We start from the raw sequence: 19132 nt of genomic DNA, 5'->3' as shown, positions 1-19132 counted from the left end.
GACACCTGTGATGTTTTTTCGGATAACGTGTATTTTCGTTGTTCAGATTTTATTCTTCTAAGATCTCATAGATGTATAATGTCAAAGTGATCAGTAGCACAACCCAAATCTGTCGGTACAAGGTGTGATACTGCTAAATAGAAAGTAAGTCTTTCATAATGCTTTCATTTTCAAGAAGCTAGCATTAAATACCCAAGTTAGCCAGAAGACTTCAGCTACATAGGATTCTCAGTATATTTATGGACTGGAAGAGATGGATTTTGATTTTAATGCTCTGCTGGCAAGGAGGAGCTATTTGTTATCTCTAGAAGGACCAGCTGCCAGGTACTAGAAAAATGCTAAATTGATACAAGGACTTACTGAATGTACTTTACTGCATAGCTAATGCCTAGCTAAGACAAAAGCTTTTAGTTTGTGGGAGTCTTCTGTACTATCAAACTGCTATCAGAAATAACCATTCCTTCTCTAGGACACTGGAGAGTAAAGCAAGGATGTCTGTGGGTGTTTCAGTCTACTCCCTCCAACTCTGATTCTGAGATGTTTACTTACTATAAATGGATTTGAATTAAAGACTGTTGAGCTTGGTCATTCATAACTTTGTATGCTGAGTGACTGAGGGGTTTATAGCTGCTGTGGCTGAAGCCTTACTAGGAATTCTGTTCCCATTTTTCAGCAGTGAAATTGTATATATGTTACTTCTGATAAACAACAGGTGTCTGACCTTAGGTGCTAGCAGAAATTATTACCTATTCAATGGTGGGATATTTGCCACAGAGAAACGTGTCTCTTTGTAGTTGCTGCCAAAAGCAAAGCACCTGTGGACCTAATGTGGTGTTGAGAAGGTAAGAGTGACCTGAACAAGTTACCTAAGACATCTAGGTATCCTGTGTCTTCTTTGCTACCAAGTACTACCAGGAATTGTACCACAGAGAGCTTTTTTGATGTAGATAATTTAGGGATTTTGGGCAACAGATTTCTTGGGGCTTTGCGAACAGTAGTGAAGAAAATCAAGTATTTTTTCCGAACTTTTGGTACTGGAGTCCTTTACCTTTGTTATAAATCTGTAAAGTATCTGCTTATTGAAAAGCTATTCATGATGCACATTTAATTGGGATTTAAAAAATTATGCTGAAGTCATATTAATTCTATAGTTGTTTATTCTTATGTCCTCTATACAGCTGCATTTTAATGCTATGGTTCATTAACTTTGTCTGGAATCCTCTTACAAATCTGGCTACATGCCAAGAAACTGGATAGATGATGTGCTTTACTCTTAACACACTAGGAGAACTTTTTAGGAATGTGAGATACTCACATGGCTCTGATTTTGAAATGTTGGATTGAGCTTTGCTTCAAGAATACACATGAATGAATGGAACAGGGAGACAAAAAGCCAAGTCCTCAAGTAATGGAAGCAGATCTGTGGTTTCATTGGATATTTCATTTGGTTTTACAGAGATTTGGAGGTAGGCACTGTTAATGTTTAATATTTTTTTTTTGCTATTTTCTTTCAAGTCCAGATCTGGCTGTGAACAAAAGTAACCTAGAGTTTCTGAACATGAAGATACAATATAACTCAATGGAAACACTAAGGTGGGAATGAAGAAAGAACATCTTACTCATTACCACTCTTAGCTCTTCTTCCTTGCCTGGTTTGGGATGCCAATAGCGTTCAACACAGTGTTTTGAAAAGCATTGTTTTGAAAGTACAGCTGTGTGGTTATGAAGCCACAAACAAAATTTTGGGACTTCACTGAATTAACCAGAAAAATAGGCTTTTTCCACCTGAGATAAAATTGTGTATGGGAATAACTTAGTAAGTAAATTACCATAAAATACATGACTGATCAGCATTGCTAATGGTTAGAATTTATGGCTTCAGGCTTTAGCCGATGCTGCTGGCTTCTAATTGCCAAGTGCCAGTACTGTATTTATATATCTCCTCGTAGAATATATGACCTATGAGGAAAAGGACATTAACCTCCTTGGTTCTTGTTAGCACTCAACTTCTTTCCTACTCTTAATAGTGGGAAATAATTATTGGCGAGGCAAGAAAAATACATATTAGTAACACACAATTAAACTCCAGTTCTAATCAAAGTACATTTTATGAAGAAACTAGCATCTGTGGCATTTCCTGTCCAGACTGCAATGAAATTAATAAAGATACATGTGTATTCTTCAATAATAGTAGTAGTCTGGGAAAACAGTGGTAGACTCTGAAGATACTTATCCCCACTTCAGCCCTTTGCTTTGGCATTTTCCTCAGTGAACTCTTACAAAACAGTATCTGCTGTATGCTTTCATTTGCTGAAAGTCTAGTGCTAAAATTAGTACTTAAGTGAAGGTTTTGTGTTGTGTCTACCTACGCAGCTCTGCCTAGAGACCTAGAATGCAAAGTTTCTTTTGCTTTCAAAATAGGTACCTTTATTGAAGCAAAAACTGTGTGCTGCAGAGGGCAAGGGGCATCATTCTTTAAATTCTTGTTGCCTGATATAGGGATTTTACATGTGATAGTGTAGGAGTAACCAGATACACCAGCAGGCAGCTCTTTTTGCCATACCAGGGGAAGGATACATTGCTATCCTTGTAACGTGAAGCATTTGACTCTAAGTGTGCACCAAGCAAAGATGAAAAAATGGGGGCCCGTGAAAAAATGAAGTGCCTGTGTGGTTTTATCTGTGGAATTGGTCAAAATCCTGTAAATTCAGGTACATATTTTTATTTATATATTTGAATTAATCAAGTTCCTTCTTCCTACTCCCTTGTCATTACCCTAAATCTCCAATTTTTTGTTTTTCCTTTTCACTATTGGAGAAATGCCAGCTGCAAAGGGAGTGTTCTCAAGTCGTGTTAGAGAATGGAAGAACAAGATTTCAGAGGCAGGAGTTGAGGTGTTGAATAAGGAAATGGTCCATCTCCTGGGTGGGATATGAAACAAAACAATGAGTAGCTGGGGTTGAGGCTTCCTCTGGAGGGAGGTTAAGTTGAAGTAAGGAGTCTACATCTGGAAGGTGCAGTAGTGTTCGTGAAAGGGCGCGTCTGAGTTACGCAGTATGTTGAAGATTGACAAGAGTGGAGTGGTGTGGTAGGAGCAAATGGAGAGCTTAAAATAAAGAGGAAACTTCTGGTGGGATTCTGCATGTAAAAATAATAAAGAGTTGTATTAATAAGTTAGGAACAGGATTTATGTTTACATTCAAGGAGACTTCAAATACAAAGAAATTAGGTGTTCCTTTTCAGCCAATAGCTCTTTGTCTGGCACTTTGCTTCTGAATCTAGCTGTGAGAGGTGATAAAGAGGTTACAAAATAAAGAGGGCAATATAATGAAACAAACCAGTTTGTACTTTCACATAGATTTCACAGACAACATGTAGTCTTGGGTAGTCTAGCCATGCTGAGGTGCTCCTGCTTAAAGGTAGAGAAAAAATGTGATTTGTTTTTTATTTCTACCTTCATGTTACGTTGTTAAGATCTGATCTGCTCTTTGAGTATCTTCGGGAGCTTTTGTTGTCTGAAGTGAGAAAAATGAGTGATCCATCTAAAGTGTTCATTTCATAGTAATGCTGCTACTTATTCTACTTGTACCTCCATGTAAAATACCAAATTCCCCTGTGGCAAAGGGCAGGATTATGCAGCATACCAATGGAGCAATGCCCCAAAGTTCATTTGGACAACTATTTCTGATGGGATTATGCCTCTTGAGTGTGAATGTAATTTGTGACCCATGAGTGTGTGTCTTAAATTGTAAACTGTGGCCTGTGGGAAGTTGTCACAAAAACTGGGAGTACTCAATCTCAGAAGATCGGTGGGGTTAAGATGAGAAGCTATCAGAACATATGAAGCACGGGTATAAATCAACAGAGCCATATTTTTTTTCAGCTGAAGTAAGAAATTAAGTTCTTGCCACATAAGTTCATAGCTGTATCGTTTCTCATATTTCTCAGAATTTGAAGTGACTGGCCAGGAGATAAAGTACACAAAAGACCGTTTTCTACACCTGGTTAAAGTGTGCATGCAGTGCCTGTGTTGCTGTTCAAAATTAGCAGCAGATTGACATTCCTAAAACATTGCATCTCAGTTTGCCATGAGCAAGAGTGATGATTTTGCTCAGGATAGCAGAATGGAGAGCTGTTACTGCTGAATACACCTGTTTGGCATGACTGTGGGAGAGACATGTAAGTAGCACTTAGTGATGGCTTTCATAGAATCATAGAACTGCTCAAGCCAGAAGGGACCTCCAAAGGTCATCTAGTCCGACCTCCCCACAGTCAGCAGGGACACTCCCAACTAGACCAGGTTGTCCAGGGCCTCATCGAGCCTCTCCTTGAATATCTCCAGGGATGGGGCCTCAACCACCTCCCTGGGCAACCTGTTCCAGTGCTCCACCACCCTCACAGTGAAGAACCTTCTAATCTCCAGTCTAAATCTGTTCCCCTCCAGCTTGAAGCCATTGTCCCTCGTCCTGTCACTACAGGCCTTTGTAAACAGGTTCTCCCCAGCCTTCATGTAGGCTCCCTTCAGGTACTGGAAGGCTGCTATTAGGTCTCCCCGGAGCCTCCTCTTCTCCAGGCTGAACAACCCCAGCTCCTTCAGCCTGTCCTTGTAGCAGAGGTGCTCCATCCCCCTGATCATCCTTGTGGCCCTCCTCTGGACCCTCTCCATCAGGTCTATATCCTTCCTATACTGAGGGCTCCAGACCTGCACACAATACTCCAGGTGAGGTCTCACCAGAGCAGAGTAAAGTGGCAGAATCACCTCTCTGGACCTGCTGGCAACGCTTCTTTTGATGCAGCCCAGGATGCGATTGGCCTTCTGGGCTGCAGCTGCACCCTGCCTGCTCATGTCCAGCTTCTCATCCACCAGCACCCCCAAGTCCCTTTCCTCAGGGCTGCTTTCCAATACCTCACCCCCTAGCCTGTACTGATGGTGAGGATTGTTCCGGCCCAGGTGCAGAACCTTGCATTTGCTCTTGTTGAACCTCATGAGGTTCACCTGGGCCCACCTCTCCAGCCTGTCCAGGTCACTTTGTCAGCTCCTGTGAGCAGTGAGGGTAGTCTGTGCTCTGAATTCAGCTCAGAATTCGCTTGCTTCGCTTCAGAGTTGTTGGAAAGGATCTGTTGCTCTGCGAGCTTACTGAAGAGTCAACTTTGTCACTTGTGAAATGTGTGCCCTACACTGCTTACGGGGGAGGCTAGTTGAAAGCTAAGAATGTACGCACAGGGAACTGAGAAGGTCATTCATTAGGTGATAAGACCTTAGCCTTTTTTGGGGAAGAGTCACACTACTTAAGCATACTGATGCAAAGTGAGGCTGAAGTCATTTGTTTGATGCACTGTATCTGGTCTTCATATCATCAGGTGGCAGAGATAAAGTGGTGTTTTTAATGAGAGAGAAATATCCTGTTGGAAGCTGGTATAGCAAGAAGAATAGGTTTGACTAGTGGGGCTTCTAGTGCATAGGCAGAATTCTGCCATCAGAAAGACACGGAAGTGTCTTTAGATTTTTAAATCGAAGACACTGATGCTGTAGTTTCTTTCCATTGCTGTACTGCTGAAGTTTGTGGTGTCATGCCTTAGTAAGCCTTAACATGCCCTAATAATACCTTATATCTAAGTGATTAAGCCTGTGCTTACATAAATAGGTATCTTAGTGGTAAGATGTTGTTTGCGTGATTGTGGTTTGTAGGTAGAGAAGCTGCAAGTTTGTCATCATGTTACTCATTCCTGTTTAAAAAAAAAATCTATTTGGCTGTCACATTGTCTTCATAGCCTGTATGGAACAATTAATGTATTTTACAAATCTCTGGAAGATTGTTTTTGTCCCTCTTCCATAGCTTCTCCTTGGGAGTTTTTCTTTATGGCAAGAAGAAAACAGGTAATTTAGACCACTGAGACAAATGAAACAAAGTTTTCTGTATACTTCACCTCTTACTGGATTCTTCTGATCTCCAGTCTTGTGTGTTTGTAGCCACTTCAGTACCCTGAAAAGGGATGCAATTTTTTTTCTTTAGGAGAAACAGTAGCAGGGTCATCATTATGCAGTGGCCTTAATCAGATGGAAGTAGAGGTTGCTTAATTTTAATCCTGCTCTCCCTTCACCTCTGACCTCAGCCACAGTGGTTAACACTCAGATTTTGTAGTTGTGGATTGGACTTGGGAGATGAAGATGAAGAATGAGCAGTTCAGCTGTCAAATTAAATTAGCAGCTACAGAAACATATATAGAGGTCACACAAAGCTGACCAGGCTTCTTGTATGGCCGGCTTATGGAGGGTAACTGTGAGAAGAGGAGAGAAAGAGATAAGGATTTGCTTAGTATTTGGGTCAAGAGAAGGTAAAATGTTTGCCTGGTGAGTATAGCATACTGTGAAGCTCTTCTGGGACTGCAGAGTTTGCGTCCTAGGTTAGAGAGTCTAACAACGTGCAAATCAGGTGTTTAGAGAGGGTAGATACCTGAAGAAACTTTCTCTGTGTTTCATGTGAGGGTTTTTATAGACACATGAAAGTATATGCAGCTTGCAGTATCAGGGTTGGACTTAAGTTGTTATTTCTACTTAAAATTGCATCACTTCTGTCATGCAAACCAAATGTAACCTCATGACGCTAGGACGAGTGCTGCTTCTTAATGGGGTCTGTTATCCCAAATCTGATTATGTAAATCTGAGAGCAAATAAAATTTTGGAGCGCTTGAGTTTGTCTGAGGGGAATGGACTAGAATTTGGTCCTGTGCTTGATCATTGTATAGGCTGTTTGGCAAATCTGAGCAGCTAAAATAGTGTAAAGGACTAACAGTTACACTCAAAAAGTAATGATTATGAAGAAAGTGGGATGAGAGTTTTGGAAATATTTGTCATTCTAGGAATTAGTGGAGAGCTAACCACTAAATAAAGCTCTGATATAGATCCTCTATTCTAATATTTTTTTTCTAACATTTCAGCCGGAAGAAAACTTCCCATGCTTGCTGTCTGCCTTTGACTGTCTCCTTTCGGGGTTTTTTGTTTGGTTGGGGTTTTTTGGGGTTTTTTTGATTTATTCCAGATGTAAGACACATCTGCTGTTTTGGAAGATAATATGAGGAGTAAGATAATGCATTATTTTTTCAAATTTCAAATTTGTTTCACTGAGCAGAGGTACTAGGTATGCTAGATGTTCTTCGATATAGTCTTTTTTCCACCTGTGTGCTTGGGGCCAGGAAGAGTGAAAATTATGAGGGCTGAATTTTTTTTTTTTGGCTTCCAATGTTCAGTGCCCAAACAGAGTTTCTGTGATGCAAGAAGTCTGAAAGTCTTGGCTATATCCATCATGCCCGTGTCAACAAATTTGAGAGCTTGTATGTAGCAAGTTAGTGTTACTGGTCTGTGCATAAACAATTATCTGACCTATTCTGAATATGCTGATTTTACCATTTGTGCACAGACCACTTGTTTGATATAGACATGGAAGGGTGACTGTTATTGACTCCTGTGAGAAGGTAGAGCACTTGAAATCTGTAGGGTTGAAGTTTGGACAGGACCAGTGGAAAGGAAGGGGGCAGAGGGAATCAGACTTCAGTTAAAAGAGGTGGAGTTTTTGAGCCACCCAGACTAAAACCAAACAAAGGCGAATGAAACTATACTGTACTTCTATAATAACTTCCATTTACAGGTATGTAAAACTTGAACTCTCCATTGATGACATTTTTATTAACTTTTTTTCCTCACTTTTTTCTCTTTGCTTATATGTTATTTTGAGGTGTTCCATTTCTGTTTGGCAGTATTTGTGGGCCTGCTTGGAGATACTGTGCAGAGCTCACAGAGTATGAATTGCCAAGCTGTGGCATGTTCAACTCTGGAAATGAGCCCTGAGAATCTGGAGCATCACCTGTCAGCAAGTATCTGTGAAGGCTACTAACAGAGTTTCTGACATCTTGTTCTCATTGCTATTCTGCTTGAGGGATAACATCCGTAACAGTTATAAGCTGCTGCTTCAGATGAAGTGGAAGGGTTGTGTGGTTTTGACCATCTTCTGTGAACCCCAGAGGGAGGGAATTCGAGTCCATTTTTCAGATGGGCAACCTTAACTTTATGGCCAGGTTGGCAGATGGATGTGCTGTTCACACAATCATTTTAGGTTTCAGGATCATTTGTGTCTAAGCTTATTTGAATAATGTAGGACATTGTTCTTAATATCATGAAGTAAGATTTGAGTCAAATGTTGGAACAGATTGGCCATGGCGATTATGCTGCCTCCATCTTTGGAAGGTTTCAGGTCTATGCTGGTTGAAGTCTTGCCTAAGCAAGTATGATCCTATGGCTTACCCTATTTTGAGCAGGAGGTTGGGCTAAGGATCTCCCAAGGTCTCTGACTGATCCAGTCTCTCAAGTTTAAATACTTTTGTCATACAACCTTACCATTCTGATGGGGACATAACTTCTGTGAAGGCTTACCCTCAGTTTCCATATCCTCTCCTTCCTTTTGTTTGGTTGTTTTTTTTAAAGTTTAGAGGCTGACTAAAGAGCATTTGAATACCCAATTCCCCCACCTTCATCCAGTGTCTATTCATACTTTAAGCGGACCTGTAGAAATTAATAAAGCAAACTTGTCTGACTCTGTGAGTTCTTTAAAAATTCATCAGTGATGTCAACAAAAGTTAAATTAGGCTTAAATGTATTTATTTCTTAGGTTCTGATGTGTGAGGAAAACAAGTTGCAGAATCAGGTAGAGTTAACTGACAATTCTTACCTGGTGAAGTGTTACGTTACCCTAAATAGAAAAAAAAAGATTTTTGAGCCATGTGTAGTATAAATCCCTATGCACCACTGTGTTATTTCTTATAAAATTGTCTGGCCTCCACTGCTTGGTATGGAAGCAACCACTCATTTGTTTACTTTGAAAAATATTGCTTCTACAATGGGCTTACTTTCCCATCTCTCCTGCAGCTAAAAGCATTTACTAGTGTTTTTGCAAAATCTTTTTAAGAGGAAAGAGCCCTCCCCAAAAGTTTAATTGTGTGGTGGTTTGGTTTTTTTTTTAAGCAGATCATCCAGATGAGTAAGAACATTAATTTTCTAAAAGTGTAGGCTGAAGTAATTTTAGAAAATGTTACTAGAAAGCCCTTACTATTTTCAGATGAGCCATAGAACTCAACGATCTTGTTCACTCTGTCTGGGATGGGAAGAAAGGAATAACAGAAATCATTAATATTATACAGATTTCATACAGTGACCTCACTCCCAGGCTTGCCTGGAGGAGAAAACTGGTGGAGCCCCTTGGGTGAGTTGTCAGAAGGCAGGAGAAATCGCATAGCGGGGTCTCTGTAGACTCTAACAGGGAGGGCTTAAAAATTAGGTACCAAGGTTGCTCTCTTGGAAGAAACAGGGAGGGCAGTCTTTCACAGCGAGCCTGTGTTTTTCAGACCATTCGGTGCATGTGGAACAAAGCAGATGCACAACCCCGCGCGTGCGGTTCCTGGTTTTGCTCTGTGTTGGTGTCTAGCTGGATGTCGCTTCCTTGATATTCTCTGGCTGTGGGACTGCCATGACAGGTTGCCAAGATGAATTCTTTTACTCTGCTGGGATATCTTTAATTTCAGCAAGTAACGTCAGTGATTAAGGGGTAAGTAGCACAGTGGCATTTCTAAACAGAATTGATTTTCTTTGCCCGGAAGTTTTTTCTTCAGGTGGAAATTAGGAAGAGGTAGAAATACTTGTAAGATCTAGTACTGAAAACTTAGAAATAAAACCACTTACCATTGTGCAGTCACTACTTCTGTCACATCTCATCCTTAGGTGGTTATGATTTGGAACTTGCATGTTCCACCTGTCTACAGTGAAAAATGAGGCGCTTGTTATCCTGAATCAGTCTGTCAATCCATGAGATGTAAAACAACGTGTTTATCAAGAATTTTAGGAGCCAGAAGGTCTCCATCTCCACAGAAGTAATGCATTTGCTTTTTGGGAAATGCTTGCTAAATGTCTCGTGATTCTCTAAGGTTGAACTGCTTTGGTGTCCAAACCACTAAAGCACTTTGTTCAGTGGAGAATAACAATACGAAAAGGAGCGTCCATGCGAAAGCTTCTCACAGGATTCATCACCTGATAATCTCTGAACAATTAAGAACAGATTGGGGGTGGAAGGAGGAATTCCTGTTCTGGAATGCCAGGGTATGAGATCAGCACCAAATGAGGTGCTGGAACTGTCTGTCTACCATTTCACGTCAAAGGACCCCCTCATTATCAGTCCTGAAGCTACCATGTGCCTTCCTAGCTGTGAGCAGTGGAGGGATAGAAGAAACCATTTGCTTCGTGAGCCTGTCTCTCTTGCTGGCGCGCACAATCTGAGCTGTCTCAAAGCCTATAAATGCCCGAGCTCATTCCTGACTGCTAAAAGTGTCTTGACAAACCCATGAGCAGAATTTTCCGCAGTGGATGCGGAAAGAAATACTTAGGCTAAGAGAGTACTCTGCTGTGTTCCTGAGTGAAGGTCTGTGTTTTGAGAGCCTGCCTGCCTGGTCTGTGTCTGAATTTGAGCCTGAGCAGACCGAGAAGGAGACAGTAACTGAGAGAAACAAGCCACGTACTCGATGCAAACAAAAGAGCCATCTGCTGACTACTCAGTGTTGTACTGTACAGGGATTTCTGACTGTCGCGGTTTCAGCCGAAATCACTGCAACCGGACCGACAGATGGCCCTTCCCCCCCACCACCCAGAAAGAGGAGAGGAAGAGATAAGGAGATTCAAAAGTTTAGAATGAACTAAACTAATGAAGAATTAATATTAAAATAAAAAAATAATGAAATAGATAAAATATCTACAAAACCGTATCAAGCTCCCAGGACAACAGTCTTGTCACCGGCAGGCACTAGGGAAGTCCTCCAGAGTTGGAATACCCCAGTTGGTCAGGATGGGTCACCTCTCCTGTCTGTTCCTCCCCACCGATGCCACCCCTCTATGTTTTTTCCATTTCCGACCCTCTAAGGGGCAAATAACTCAAATAGGCTGACCTTGGTTGTTATAGCAATAAGCATAAGCAAGGGCCTCTCTGCACACCATTCCTTGGCACGTAGCACAAACGTTGGTCTTACCGCTCTGAGAACGAGCGGTTTTCTCCACAACATGCTGTTAATTTCAGAGTTAGAGGAGGCCCAGCTGAAATGTAAAATTACAGAGCACAAAATTGGTTCGGTTTTATTTCAAACCAGGACATTCCACCCCTTATTCCTTACTATTTGCATCATGCTTAGATCACAGATATTATCATCTATAAAATCTATACATACATACATATATAGGTAGATATATGTAAGTCACTCAGCTGTGATTTATCTCCAAAAGTCCATTTCATAGCAGATCAGGTTCTCAGGACAGGAAAGAAGGTGTGAAATTCATTGTGGTTCATGCCTATGGGTAACATGTCCATCTCAGAGAAGTTTTACTGGACGCCCCCTAATCAATCCGGCTGGGTTTCATCATTGCAGTGTTATCCTGAAAAACACTTATAGAACACTGTTAGTATTATAGACGACTAACATCATACTCAGAATTAAGTATTCTCATCCAGGGTCAAATTCTCCTGAGGTACACATTGAACTTCTCCATTCTTCAGCATCACCCACCAAGCACATCCAGGTCCTTGAGCAAAAACAGTCCCACGAATGGGTTTGCCTTTGCCCGAGGCAGGAAAAACCCAAACAGTTTTCCCTAACATATTCCTTTCATGCACCACAGGGACTTTATCCCCTTCTACATTATGTAAAAGATCTGATTGAGCAGGACCAGCTCGATTGATAGATCCCCTGGTGTTGACTAACCAGGTAGCTTGTGCCAAATGCTTGTCCCAATTTTTAAAGGTTCCACCCCCCAGTTGCTTTCAGGGTAGTTTTCAATAATCCATTGTATCGCTGAATTTTGCCAGAAGCTGGTGCATGATAGGGGATATGATATACCCACTCAATGCCATGTTCTTTTGCCCAGCTACTTATAAGATTATTTTTGAAATGAGTTCCATTGTCAGATTCAATTCTTTCTGGAGTACCATGTCGCCACAAAACCTGCTTTTCAAGGCCCAGGATGGTATTCCGGGCAGTGGCATGGGGCACAGCATGGTGCTTCCTTCCACCATTGTAAGCACATACCGCTTACCCTGGCGTGTTTGGGGGAGTGTGATGTAGTCAATCTACCAAGCCTCCCCATGCTTGTATTTCAACCACCGACCTCCATGCCACAAAGGTTTTAACCTTTTAGCTTGCTTGATTTCGGCACATGTTTCACAATCGTGGATAACCTGCGCGAGAGCCTCCATGGTTAAATCCACCCCTCGGTCACGAGCCCATTTGTACGTTGCATCTCTTCCTTGATGACCTGAAGTGTCATGGGACCACCGAGCTAAGAACAGTTCACCTTTATGTTCCCAGTCTAAATCCGTCTGGAAAATCTTAGCTGCTTGGTCCGCTTGCTGATTGTTTTGATGTTCCTCAGTGGCTCGACTCATAGGTACGTGAGCATCTACATGGCGTACCTTCACGACTAGCCTCTCTAGCTGGTCAGCAATATCTTGCCATAATTCAGCAGCCCAAACAGGTTTACCCTTGTGCTGCCAGTTGCTCTTCTTCCATTGTTTTAACCATCCCCACAGAGCGTTTGCCACCATCCATGAGTCAGTATAGAGATAGAGTATTGGCCACTTCTCTCTCTCAGCAATGTCTAGGGCCAGCTGGATAGCTTTTACCTCTGCGAATTGACTTGATTCACCTTCACCTTCAGTTGCTTCTGCAACTCGTCGCGTAGGACTCCATACAGCAGCTTTCCACTTTCGACGTTTTCCTACAATACGACAAGATCCATCAGTAAACAAAACATACTGTTTCTCATTATCTGATAGTTCATTATATGGTGGGGCTTCCTCAGCACGTGCTACCACCTCCTCTGGTGGCATTGTGAAATCTTCGCCTTCGGGCCAGTTTGTGATCACTTCCACAATTCCTGGACGATTTGGATTTCCTATTCGAGCTCGCTGTGTGATTAAGGCAACCCACTTACTCCAGGTAGCATCAGTGGCATGATGTGTAGAAGGAACTTTACCTTTGAACATCCAACCCAACACTGGCAATCGGGGCGCCAGGAGGAGCTGTACTTCAGTACCAATTACTTCTGAAGCAGCTCTAACTCCTTCATATGCTGCTAAGATTTCTTTCTCAGTTGGAGTATAGTTGGCCTGGGAGCCTTTATAGCCTCAACTCCAAAATCCCAGGGGTCGACCTCGAGTTTCCCCTGGTCCTTTCTGCCATAGGCTCCAGGTAGGGCCATTGTCTCCTGCAGCAGTGTACAGCACATTTTTAATGTCCTGTCCTCTTCGGACTGGTCCAAGTGCTACTGCACGCACAATCTCTTGTTTAATTTGCTCAAAGGCTTGTCGTTGTTCAGGACCCCATGTAAACTCATTTTTCTTTCGAGTCACTTCATAAAGAGGTTTCACCTCTTCTTTATAACCTGGAATATGCATTCTCCAGAAGCCCACAACACCTAAAAAGGCTTGTGTTTCGTTTTTGTTAGTAGGTGGAGACATAGCTGTTATTTTGTTAATCACATCCATTGGAATCTGGCGACGGCCATCTTGCCATTCAATTGACTCCAAAATCCCAGGGGTCGACCTCGAGTTTCCCCTGGTCCTTTCTGCCATAGGCTCCAGGTAGGGCCATTGTCTCCTGCAGCAGTGTACAGCACATTTTTAATGTCCTGTCCTCTTCGGACTGGTCCAAGTGCTACTGCACGCACAATCTCTTGTTTAATTTGCTCAAAGGCTTGTCGTTGTTCAGGACCCCATGTGAACTCATTTTTCTTTCGAGTCACTTCATAAAGAGGTTTCACAATCTGACTATAACCTGGAATATGCATTCTCCAGAAGCCCACAACACCTAAAAAGGCTTGTGTTTCGTTTTTGTTAGTAGGTGGAGACATAGCTGTTATTTTGTTAATCACATCCATTGGAATCTGGCGACGGCCATCTTGCCATTCAATTCCCAAGAATTGGATGTCTTGTGCAGGTCCCTTGACCTTACCTCTTTTCACAGCAAAACCTGCTTCTAGAAGAATCTCGATGATTTTCTTACCTTTCTGGAAAACTTCTTTTGCTGTATTACCCCAAACAATGATGTCATCAATGTATTGTAGGTGTTCTGGAGCTCCACCCTTCTCCAGTGCAGTCTGGATCAGTCCATGGCAAATAGTAGGGCTGTGTTTCCACCCCTGGGGCAGTCGATTCCAGGTGTACTGGACACCCCTCCAGGTGAAAGCAAACTGTGGCCTGCACTCTGCTGCTAAAGGAATAGAGAAAAAGGCATTAGCAATGTCAGTTGTAGCATACCACCTGGCTGCTTTTGACTCCAGTTCTTATTGCAGTTCCAGCATGTCTGGCACAGCAGCACTCAGTGGTGGTGTGACTTCATTCAGGCCACGATAGTCTACGGTTAGACGCCAGTCTCCATCAGACTTTCGCACTGGCCATATCGGGCTGTTAAAGGGTGAGCGAGTCTTGCTGATCACTCCTTGGGTCTCCAGCCGACGGATCAGGTTCTGGATGGGAATCAGAGAATCACGGTTAGTGCGATACTGCCCACGATGCACTGTGGAAGTAGCAAGTGGTACCTGCTGTTCTTTAACCTTCAGCAGTCCTACCACAGAAGGGTCATCTGAAAGGCCAGGTAAAGTAGACAGCTGTGTAATACCCTTAGTCTCTACAGCTGCTATACCAAAAGCCCACCGATACCCTTTCGGGTCTTTGAAATACCCTCTCTTGAGGTAGTCTATGCCAAGGATGCATGGAGCATCTGGACCAGTCACAATAGGATGTTTTTCCCATTCATTCTTATTCAGACTCACTTCAGCCTCTAGTACAGTCAGTTCTTGAGATCCTCCTGTCACTCCAGCAATAGTGACAGTTTCTGTCCCTCTATGATTCGATGGCATTAGGGTGCCCTGTGCACCAGTGTCCACCAGGGCTCTATACTTTCGTGGCTCTAATGTGCCAGGCCATCGAATCCACACAGTCCAATAAACTCGGTTATCCCTCTCCTCCTCCTGGCTGGAGGCAGGGCAACCCTAATGCTGAGGCCAGCATCTATAATTGTAAGGTGGGTTCCTGTCTGGCCAGGGACAGGGCATACCCTGAACTGGAGCAGCCATGTTCATGTAACAATCCTTTCTTCTGTCTGCTTTACCTTGCAACTCAAGCACCCGTGCCTGTAGGGCTGAAGTTGGTTTTTTATCCCATCTCCTCATGTTCTCTCCATAATTGCAGAGGCAAAGCCACAGGAAACCTCGGAGTGAGTCCTGTTTCCCTTTGGTTGGTCTCATAGGACGGTATTTTTTCTTAATGGCTGTGACTTTGGTCCTAGCTGCTCCTTGGGTTTGATCAGGAAGTTGAGCCTGAGCTGCAACTGGAGCTTGGGCTGGAATTTGAGCTTGAACTTGGGTCTGATCAGGAATTTGAGCCTGAGCTGCAACTTGGGTCTGAGCTGGGGAAGAGTAAGATTCTTTCCCAATCTCAGAGAGTTTTTCAAGCAGTTTGTGAAGAATTGTCTCATTTTGCTGAACTATTGCCTTGGTCATTTTCTCTATTGTCTCAGTCATTGTCTTATTTTGTGTCTTGCTCATGTTCTCCATTGTCTCCTTCTGTGTCTTAGCTATATTCTCTATCTTCTCAGTCTGGATCTTATTTTGTTCAGACACTGTCTTAGTCAGATTTTCTATTGCTGCAACACCGATGGGATGAGAGAGACTATCTTCATACTGTCGTACCCTGTCAGCGACCTCATTTACAGTTGGCGTATCAGTATCGCAGAGAGTTTTTCAAGCAGTTTGTGAAGAATTGTCTCATTTTGCTGAACTATTGCCTTGGTCATTTTCTCTATTGTCTCAGTCATTGTCTTATTTTGTGTCTTGCTCATGTTCTCCATTGTCTCCTTCTGTGTCTTAGCTATATTCTCTATCTTCTCAGTCTGGATCTTATTTTGTTCAGACACTGTCTTAGTCAGATTTTCTATTGCTGCAACACCGATGGGATGAGAGAGACTATCTTCATACTGTCGTACCCTGTCAGCGACCTCATTTACAGTTGGCGTATCAGTATCGGATCCTCCCCAGACCATTGTTGACAAAGTGTGGGAAAACACCGATGGTGCACTCTGCACAAACTTTTTCAACAAAGGTCGTTGGCATGGCATTTCACCAGGATTTAGAGTCACTTGCCAATCATCATAAATCACCTCCCGAATAGCCAGTTCTCTCAGGTACTTAATACCTTTCTCCATGCTGGTCCATTTGCTTGGACGGCATTGGATATCATCCTTAAAGGGATATCTGCTCTTTACAGCTGATAGCAGTCACCTCCAGAGACTAAGAACGTCTGCTTTATTCCCAATTGCTTTATGAATACCTCCCTCTTTGGCCAGATTTCCTAGCTGATTGGCCTCTCTACCATCTAAGTCTATGGAATTAGCTCCACTGTCCCAGCATCGGAGCAACCAAGAGAGAAGTGGCTCCCCATCATGACGAGTAAAATCTTTCCTCAGATTTCGTAAATCCTTCATAGATAAAGAACTAATAATTACATCTCCATCTGAGGCATTATCCTGTATTGAGGCTGGCTGAGAAGGACCCTCTCCCCTTTGTACCTGGGAAGGGGCTGCTGTAGGAGGTTGCTGTCCTTATCTACACTAGCAGGACCCTTTCCTTGATCTTCATCAGAAGAACCCTCTTCCGTGCTCTCTAGCTTAGGCATGTCCTTGTCGTCAAGGGCAGGGGACAACCTCTTTTTCATCTTCCCACTTTGGGATAACCACTAACAGGCAAGGTAAACTTTCCCCAGGTGAAATCAGAAGTAAAATTAGCAACAGAATCCACCACCTGATGCCCAAGATATTCAGGTATCACAGCAATCCAACTGATCACATTATACATCTGGAGGCAAATCCACACGAACATAGCACGCTTGACCCATCTCATCCAAACACAAAAAACAAATAAACCCTTCAATGTATTCGACCAGTCAAACACCAGCGCATTAACAAATTTCATACAAAGCTCTCTGACAACATAATATAAAATGTTCTGTAGGAACGACATGATGTAAGCTGTCGGTTCTCTCTAAACAAGCTGGAATTCAAACTATTCAAACAATCTTATCAGAGCTCAGGTTGTGCCACAATCATCCAGCCCCACGTTCCTCCCCACAGATGTGACCCCTCTACGTTTTTCTGGTCTCACCAGAGCAGAGTAAAGTGGAAGAATCACCTCTCTGGACCTGCTAGCAATGCATCTTTTGATGCAGCCCAGGATGCGATTGGCCTTCTGGGCTGCAAGTGCACACTGCCTGCTCACTTGAAGACACCCTTCCTGTTGACATTAATGTCCCTTGCCAGGTCTAATTGTAAGGAGGCCTTGGCTTTCCTGGTTTCATCCCTGCATACACTAACCACATTCTTGTAATCTTCCCAAGTGGTCAGTGCCCTCCTCCATGCACTGTAAATTCCCTTCTCCCATTTGAACATTTTTATAAGCACCCTGCTCAACCATGCAGGTAATTACATTTTATTTTACTGGATGGAGGAGCTGCTGGAGCCCGGCTAATGCCGCCGGCGGGGCGGCCTCTTGGGGGGCTGAGGAGAGTCCTGAGGGTTGGAGGCCCTTATTTTTGGGGGCTGCCGAGGCCCCCTGCCTGAGCGGTCCCTACCCTGGCTGGGAGCGGAGGGTCTGGAGCTGCGGCCCTGGGCAGAGGGACCTGCCACCGCCTCCTCTGGCTCTTCCTGGGGCTGCTCCTGCTCCACAGGGACAGGCACAGACGGAGGGCGGCTGGGACCCCTCTGCAGAGCGGCCTCCAATGTGCTGGGGTGCTCTTCCACATCAGAGTCTTCAGGGCTGCTGGAGGAGGCTGGGTGGGAGTCTGGAGTCTCCTCTCGGGAGCTGCTGGAGCTGGTGGAGCTGGAGCTGCTGGAGGTGGTGGGGCTGGAGCTCCTGGAGGTGGTGGAGCTGGAGGTGGTGGAGTCGGAGTTGGCTGCATGTCCATCATCCTCCTCCTCTTGGCTGGCAGAGAAGGACTGCAGCATCCTCAAGGCCTCATCGCTGCACCGATGCATGACAACGTCGATGAGGTCATGGACCAGGGATGCTGTATGTTCCTGAAGGCCAGGCTGCAGTTGCTCAAGCATGGCCTCCTCGTCCAGCCCACAGAAGCACAGGGCCTGCAAGAGCAGGGCTTCTATTCCTGTTGCCAGCCACCACTGCTCCCCAAAGATTGCCTCCAGACGCTGGCGCAGCCAGGGCAGCACGGGGTTGAGGAGACGCTTGTCTTGCCGGAAAAGTTCCGCCCAGACCGCGGGCTGGAGGCCACTCATGATATCCCTGGCCTCTGTTCCGGCAGCCCCCTGCTCTTCCTGGTATGCCGTCTCCTGTGGAGAGGACGGAGGGGATGGAGCAGCGTGATGGAGGCTGCTGTTGGCCAGATCATCGGGAGCTCTGTCTGCCTGGCTGTTGTCCTGTGGTGACACTTCTGAGGACACAACACACTGTAGATAGTCGTTTTCTCCCCGCACGGAAAACCTGACTTCGTCCATGGGTCCTCGACAGAGTGGGCAATTTGATGTCCTTGCTGCCCACCTCATGATGCATCCCAGGCAGAAGTGGTGGTGACAGGGGGTCACATGGGCGATGCCATCTTCAGTATCGCAGCAGATGGGGCAGCTCCACTCTGTCTTGGTGGCCATGTTTGTGCTCCACGGCAGGATGGGGAGAGCTGAGGCTGAGAAGCTGCTCCTCCTCACTGGTGACAGTTCTGCCAAAGGGTGTTGAGCACTGCAAAATGGAGAGAGGCCATGCTCATTTGCTGTCCCAGGAAGATGTGCCCAAGTCCCTGGAGAAAGACACCCTGCTGGCACCCCAAGGCCCATTACCCACCCCACTGCCACCCCAGGGGGATGTTGCCCCCACAGCTCACCTCCACTCTGTGAGTGCATCCCGCGGTGTCCGGCTGCCTGAACCAGGCAGCCCCAGGGAAACACAGGGGGTGGCTCCGGCACAGGCACCGAGAGCTGCCAATGGCAGCCCCCAAGGCACTACCCAGCACCAGGAGAAGCCTCGCTCGCACCTCCACGCCTCGCA

The 19132-nt window shown here is 44.4% G+C and overlaps 1 protein-coding gene across 1 annotated transcript; it reads right to left on the bottom strand.

Annotated features, from left to right (window-relative positions):
- Positions 1-13561: 13561 nt before the first annotated feature.
- Positions 13562-18738, bottom strand: LOC106897465. Its single transcript, XM_014958092.1, has 4 exons — positions 18006-18738; positions 15871-16022; positions 15196-15787; positions 13562-14295 (listed from the first exon to the last, which is right to left on the bottom strand). The coding sequence occupies exons 1-4, from the start codon at positions 18736-18738 to the stop codon at positions 13562-13564; spliced, it is 2211 nt and encodes a 736-aa protein (XP_014813578.1).
- Between the last annotated feature and the right edge of the window lie 394 nt (positions 18739-19132).

The sequence above is a fragment of the Calidris pugnax genome, unplaced genomic scaffold (assembly GCF_001431845.1).
Source record: "Calidris pugnax isolate Ruff unplaced genomic scaffold, ASM143184v1 scaffold317, whole genome shotgun sequence".
NCBI lineage: Eukaryota > Metazoa > Chordata > Aves > Charadriiformes > Scolopacidae > Calidris > Calidris pugnax.
Note: the sequence above shows the minus strand (reverse complement) of the source record. Positions and strands in the feature narration are given on the sequence as shown.

What these genes read in the sequence shown, in the direction of transcription:
- LOC106897465 (XM_014958092.1), bottom strand. Translation starts at nt 18,738, where the DNA reads ATGGCCACCAAGACAGAGTGGAGCTGCCCCATCTGCTGCGATACTGAA. An exon ending in CAATAGAGAAAATGACCAAG is followed by an intron (nt 15,788 to 15,870) that starts GCAATAGTTCAG and finishes ACTGTAAATGAG; the next exon opens with GTCGCTGACAGGGTACGACA. An exon ending in ACGGGTGCTTGAGTTGCAAG is followed by an intron (nt 14,296 to 15,195) that starts GTAAAGCAGACA and finishes CTATTCCTTTAG; the next exon opens with CAGCAGAGTGCAGGCCACAG.